Source organism: Lotus japonicus, chromosome 1 (assembly GCF_012489685.1).
Source record: "Lotus japonicus ecotype B-129 chromosome 1, LjGifu_v1.2".
Lineage (NCBI taxonomy): Eukaryota > Viridiplantae > Streptophyta > Magnoliopsida > Fabales > Fabaceae > Lotus > Lotus japonicus.
In genome coordinates this window covers 102777361-102784283 of record NC_080041.1, presented here as the reverse complement: position 1 = coordinate 102784283, position 6923 = coordinate 102777361, and the positions used below count along the sequence as shown (strand labels likewise).

At 36.7% G+C, this 6923-nt stretch overlaps 1 protein-coding gene across 1 annotated transcript; it reads right to left on the bottom strand.

Moving 5' to 3' along the window:
- Nucleotides 1–5012: 5012 nt before the first annotated feature.
- Nucleotides 5013–6668, bottom strand: LOC130715807 (F-box/LRR-repeat protein At3g58900-like). Its single transcript, XM_057565931.1, has 4 exons — nucleotides 6597–6668; nucleotides 5493–6476; nucleotides 5262–5405; nucleotides 5013–5087 (listed from the first exon to the last, which is right to left on the bottom strand). The coding sequence occupies exons 1-4, from the start codon at nucleotides 6666–6668 to the stop codon at nucleotides 5013–5015; spliced, it is 1275 nt and encodes a 424-aa protein (XP_057421914.1).
- Nucleotides 6669–6923: the final 255 nt, after the last annotated feature.

The window sequence follows — 6923 nt, the reverse complement described above, 5'->3', positions numbered from 1 at the left end:
CAACCATAAATAGCCAAAGTTTTTTCCATTATTTAAAGCAATATTAGGCAAGGAATAATCAATGGAAATATATAATTGTTGCTACTGTTTTAAACGGAAACAAGATGAGGGAAACATCCTTTATTGCTTGGATGAGCTTAACTCCATCTGATTCTGGCTTTATGTTTTGCAATGACTATAAATAAAAGCCAAGACCAATTTTTATCCCGTGTAGGACTGTATTTGTCAAGGCTTGTCTTTACTCACAGGTAGTTATATGTTGCACTTTCAAGAGTTAAATCTAGAAAATGGCTGAAGATACTCATCATAGATGACGAATGAGTTGTTTCTAGCACTACATGCAACGTTGTGAATCAAGAAGTCTTTGATAATATTTGACATGTAATTGTTGATATTTCATAAAATTATTTTGAATTATATTTTTTTAATAGGAAAATTGATATATTTTTCTTTTAATTGTTGACAGCATAAGAAAATGGCAAGCAATTTATTGATCATATATTTCGAAGGGTTATTGGCCTTGCTATAAGGTTTGTTTATCATTTTCAAAGGATATCGAGTTTATCTTTAATTATATTGCTTACTAATTATTACTCTTATATATACTTTTTCCTTTGTAGGTTCTGTTGCTCAAATATGTTTACACAGTAGACTTCAAGTTCGATTTTGAAGTTATTATCATTCATCATGGAATACAAGTTCTATTAAATGTTCATGCTGTTGTCATTGTTATGTTTATTTTATTTGATTATCCTTGCAATGCATTCCTTAATTCTCATAATTGGAAAAGCTTACTGGGCATTGTAGGTGTAATTCACAGATGTTGTTTTGGCCTTTGGAAGTTAGATTTATTTTAATGTTCGTGGTCAAGGTTCTGTAGTGGGAATTTGTGAGCTGATTAGTTATTCAACTTTGGTGTTGGCTCACGTTTGAGTACTCTTTTTCCTCCCCTATGATTTTTCCCACTGAGTTTTTCTTAGGGAGGTTTTCATGAGGCTCGCTCATGAGTTGCTACCACACCAAAATAGCATAGCGGCAAAGTTTTTGTAGATTTGCTTTCAAGTCTACATGAGAGGAATGTTCTCATGAAACTTTTTACTCCTTATTAATAAATTCAGTTTGCTCTAAAAAAAAAAAACTTGCGTGGGAAATGGACCAGGTAGATAGTGGGCTAGTAGTCAGCCCATAGAGCATAGATGAGGCCCATATGTAATAGATTAGGGTTAATGTAACAACCCCACTATAAAAGGCAAAAGACTTCATTGAATATACAGGTTCTCATTTCTACTTACATTTACAGTGTTTCCGTCTCGAAACCCTAAACCATAAACCCTCCGATTCGGGGGCTCTTGGCCGTGTAAGAACACTTTTTGGCGTCCACCGTGGGGCCGACGGTAACACCATCAGTCCCAGTACAGTGTGAGAGCTGGCTGGATTCACTGGTTTTTTTTACCGTTCAAGTGTTGACATTGGGAGGTCTATACATCCTGTTCTATTCAAATTTTTTACTGTAGTCTATTCATCGTATATGTTTGGAACGTATTCTCTATTCTACAGCTATTCTACTGATGTAGCGATACAATAAATTAAATCACCGTTCAATACACGGGTAAAAAAACACCGGTTACTATGAATGATTTGAAGATAAACTCATCTCTCTCCAATTTAGATAAGACCAAAAAAGTGGTGGTGATGCGACTCAACTCTCCGAGTAACATACAGTTATATCATACAAGAATCCCAACTAACATATATTATTCGTGCTAGATTATGTTAAATTAAGATTAATTCAACGATTAATAAAACTTACAAGTTACAAGCCTTCAATTTGGAAATAATTAACATATTTAAAAAATTATAATACAAATAAATTGCTAATCATTCACAAGGATTAAGTTCACGCCCAACCATATTCACATATGTAATTCTGCATATTAGTACATTGAACATGATTGGGAATTTGGGATCATAACCAAGACTAAAATTATCCGCATTAATTGATTATTAAAATCATATTATTCAATTCTACCGATATCCAAAATAAAGGATGCAGAATTTATACATTCTTACACGATTCTAAGTTTATCTAGTTCAATCCCTTCAGCTTGAAACTTTTCAAGGATTCTTGTACGACGATTCTTTTTAAACCATCTTGGATTGTGAGCTGTGTAGTCTCCTTCTCCGCCGAAGGTTTTATAAGTGCAATAAGGACTCAAAACCATTTGCTCAAGTTTGTCGAAATATTTCAAAGCATTCATGGCGAACTTAATTTCATACCAATTTCCCACACATCCTCCTAGCTCAACAACTTTGATCTCACCATGAGAGAACATTATGAGATTTTGAGGGCTTTGGTTTGGAAGAAACAAAGCATGTCTCAGCTGGAAAAAAAAGTTTTAAATAATGTTAATGATGCTAAAAATATTACCAATACAACAAACTTATACTAACTAATGCATGTACGTAAACCAGAATGTATGGATATATATATATATATATATATATATATATATATATATATATATATATATATATATATATATATATATATATAGGTTTGCCTACCATGCACTAAAAAAATTAGTTTACAAGTTAAAATTGATTTTCTATAAATTAGTTTGAGCACATAAAAAATATATCGTGCTTATAAAAAATATAAGAAATATATTGTAAATAACATGTATTAAATATTATATATAGACCAGCATATGGATCAAGTATCATTTTTCAAGCTGTACAAAACTTCACCAGATTACAAATTCTTACATGTTTTTGGCTGCTCCTGTTACCCACACCTTCGACCTTTCAATACAAACAAGTTAGAATTTAGGTCTCAAGAGTGTGTTTTCTTAGGATACTCTACTATGCACAAGGGGTATAAGTGTCTTACATCTGAAGGAAAGATAATCATTTCTAAGGATGTTGTTTTCCATGAGACAAGCTTTCCTTATCCTAGGCTTTTTCCCACAGCTTCTTCGGTCTCACCTACTGATCAAAGTCCCATACCTTCCTCTACTCCTATTATTCCTTCGCTAGTGCCACCACAGGTCACTAATGATTTCTCCACTCCACCACCTCATGTTGTTTCTAGTCGACTCAATGATCCCATAGTTCCTCCAGAAAATCAGATACCTATACCTGCAACTGAGAGCATTTCCTCACAGCCCCATTCTCCACTCCATGAGTCTCAACTGTTCCTCAATCTGAGTCTGAGTCAGTTTCACCTGCACAAACTGCAACTTCACCCTTACCAAATTCTGCAGTTCATCAATCGCCTCCTGTCCCTAATACACATCCTATGCAAACCAGGTCAAAGAATGGAATTTTTAAACCAAGGTTGAATCCTACATTGTTACTAACTACTGCTGAACCCAGTACTGCCAAACAGGCTTTGCAGGATCCAGGTTGGACAACAGCTATGCATGAAGAAATATCTGCACTGCATCAGAATGGTACCTGGACTTTAGTACCCTTACCTCTTAACAGAGTTTCTATTGGTTGTAAGTGGGTGTTTAGGGTTAAACAAAACCCCGATAGCTCGGTTCAGAAGCTCAAGGCAAGACTGGTTGCAAAAGGACTTCATCAACAGTTTGGATTTGACTACAAGGAAACCTTCTCCCCTGTTGTGAAACCTGACACAATAAGAGTAATGTTGACTCTGGCTGTCACCAATCACTGGTGCATTCAACAACTTGATATCAACAATGCCTTCCTTAATGGCACTCTGGAAGAGGAAGTGTATATGACACAACCCCCAGGTTTTGAGAGCAATGATAAGACCTTAGTTTGCAAGTTAAACAAGACTCTTTATGGACTGAAACAGGCCCCACGAGCTTGGTATGAGAGGTTAAGATCAACATTCTTGCAGTTTGGATTTGTTTCAAGCAAGTGTGATCCCTCACTTTTTGTTTACACCTCTTCCACAACTACAATGTATGCTCTTGTATATGTGGATGACATTATTATCACAGGTCCTTCAGCTTCTTTAGTTAAACTCTTTGTTTCAAAGTTGAAAGATGTTTTTGCCTTGAAAGATCTAGGACAACTTGTCTACTTCTTGGGCATTGAAGTAAAACATCTGGCAGATCATTCCATTATGCTCTCCCAAAGGAAATACATTCGCGACCTGCTTGAAAAATCCAAAATGGCGGATTGCAGTCCAATTTCTTCCCCAATGGTTGCCGGATTGAAGCTTACCCGTGATGGGGACTCTCCTTTTAGGGACCCTACACTTTATCGCTCCACAATAGGGGCGTTGCAGTATATTACTATTACAAGACCAGAACTCAGTTTCTCTGTTAATAAGGTATGCCAATTCATGTCAAATCCCAAGGAATGTCATTGGTTGGCTGTCAAACGTATTCTGAGGTATCTTCAAGGAAGTCAGCATTTTGGCCTTCATCTCAAACCTGATCCACGCAGTGTTCCCTTGTCCTTGATGGGTTTTTGTGATGCCGATTGGGCAACTGACCCAAATGATCGCAGATCTACTTCAGGTGCTTGTATTTTTCTCGGACCAAACCTCATTACGTGGTGGTCACGCAAGCAAACAGTGGTTGCTCGCAGCACCTGCGAAGCTGAATATAGGAGTCTTGCTCAGGCCACAACAGATTTATTGTGGATTCAGTCCCTTCTCCAAGAACTCAAGGTCACTGCCACTACACCTACTCTGTTGTGTGATAACCTAAGTGCAATTATGCTCTCGCACAATCCGGTCCAACACTCCAGAACTAAGCATATGGAGTTAGATCTGTTTTTTGTTCGTGAAAAGGTCATTGCACAACAACTACATGTGCAGCATATTCCTGCAACAGACCAACTTGTTGATGTTCTCACCAAACCCCTCAGTTCAGCTTTATTCAAAGATTTGAGAGCCAAATTGACCGTGACAGATATGCACAGTTCAGTTTGTGGGGGGAGTATTAGAGATAATTAGTATAACTGTTATTTTATATTAAAATAAATATTTGTAGCCTATGTGGCAGCTAGGTTATTTGTAGCCTCTGTGACGGCTAGGGTTTGTTAAGATAAGCTTGCTGTGCAAGCCTTCCAGCCTCCAAGGTCTCTATATAAAGAGAACCTCTCTGCTGTATTTGATACGTTAAATTAATAGAAAATAATTTCCATTCCTTTTCTTTTCACCCTATTAGGGTTTCTAATAAATATTAATAATAAAAACATGGTTCAGAGCTATGGATGGTTAAATATGAGATAAAATAATTAACCACAAAAAACAAAATAAGGCATGTGTATTGACTCACCGTAACTGAAAGTTTCTGCAGAAAGGGAGAAGCTTGAAGAATAGGTAAAATCCACCAAATATCAAAATCCTCATATGTAGCATCAATGCTCAAGTTGAATTGTCTGAGATTTTCCAGTGTTTGAATACCTTGTAATGGTGTTACCTGACCAATGACATTTAAAATATTGATGAAACTAAAATACCAAAAGAAACTAAAATCTAGACTGTTCAGACAGTTTCTCAGGCTAACCTCAAAAGTATTTTTATTGATGTATAAATTCAGAGTCTCAAGCTTAGGAAGCTTGGCGAAGAGGGCAAAAGCATCATGTATTTTCTCAGCATGAGAGGAAACAATATATTCAATAGTCTTCAATATAGGAGCATTCATCGATAAGCTCCCTGATATAGTGTTGTCAAAATAGAAGTATGTGAGTTTTGGGCAATCCAAGGAAATGAATTTTAAATGCCTATGGTAATGGTGGTCGTCCAAATCCTCTTCAATCTTTTTTTTTGAACAGAACAACTCTTCAATCTTGAGATGGCATAATGATGAACTTTCTATTTTTAAGGATGATGAATTTATGCTGCTACTAATTAAGCTGAGCTCTTCAAGTAGGAGACAATTAGATAGCAGCGTTGTGAGCAAGTTTACATCCACAGTTGAACCTTCAATTTTAAGAGATCTCAAATTTGTGAACGTAAAAAGGTCAATGTTTGTTGCAGGATGACAATTTTCTTTTGTTTCCATACGCCAAAATCTGCCAAACCATGTTCCAGGATCACAAATTATACACCGTCTGAGATGCATATGCTTGAGTGTCGGATCTTTACCCTCAAAAGATAAGCCAAAGGGAAACTTGTAATAAGATGGTGTAAGCAGCTCGATTCTTCCAACTCCTCTTGCAATTGCAAACCTGATCCATTCATCGATGGTGCTGCTCGGCTCGTAATTTAATTCGAAATCTACCATGAATGAATCAATCTTTGTTCCTTTATAATTCTTGAGAAATTGATTCACTCGTTTTACGAATTCATTCCTTTCATCATGACTGCTCATAATACGACCATTTCCAAGCATATTGTGAGCATCGAATTTGAGATTTCTCCGTAGATGCCAGAGGTTGCACCACCTTTTAGACAGTATGCTAGTTTTCATCATATCTTTCATGGATATCATTGATAGGATACAAGACAGGACGCAATCAGGCAACGCACTAATATAATCCACTTTTGGCTGTGAAAATTTTGCAGAACAGCAAAAAATTAATAAATTAAATTGACTTGACTTAAAATTATACGTAACAGTTATGTCATGGAAACAGCACATCATGAGAAATAAAAAATAACACTTAACTCCCTCAACATCTGATTGGAGAAGACGAGGCACTGCAGGAGGAGACCCTTCAAGATGTTTACACGCCGCCATTGCAAAAGAGATTATTAGGTTAAATTATGATCACGGTACCACCACCCATGAGTCCCTTTTTTTTTTGGTACATCGGAAAATAAAAAAAGACAAGAAAAGCTACAAGGCTAACAGATCCCTAGCCAAGATGGGATTAAGCTCAGGAGGAGGATCCTCCAACCAAAGAATGTTACACTGGCGGACAGCTCCCAGCTCTGCTAGACAGTCAGCTGCATCATTCGCACTACGAGGAATATGAGTAATCTGGATGGTCCA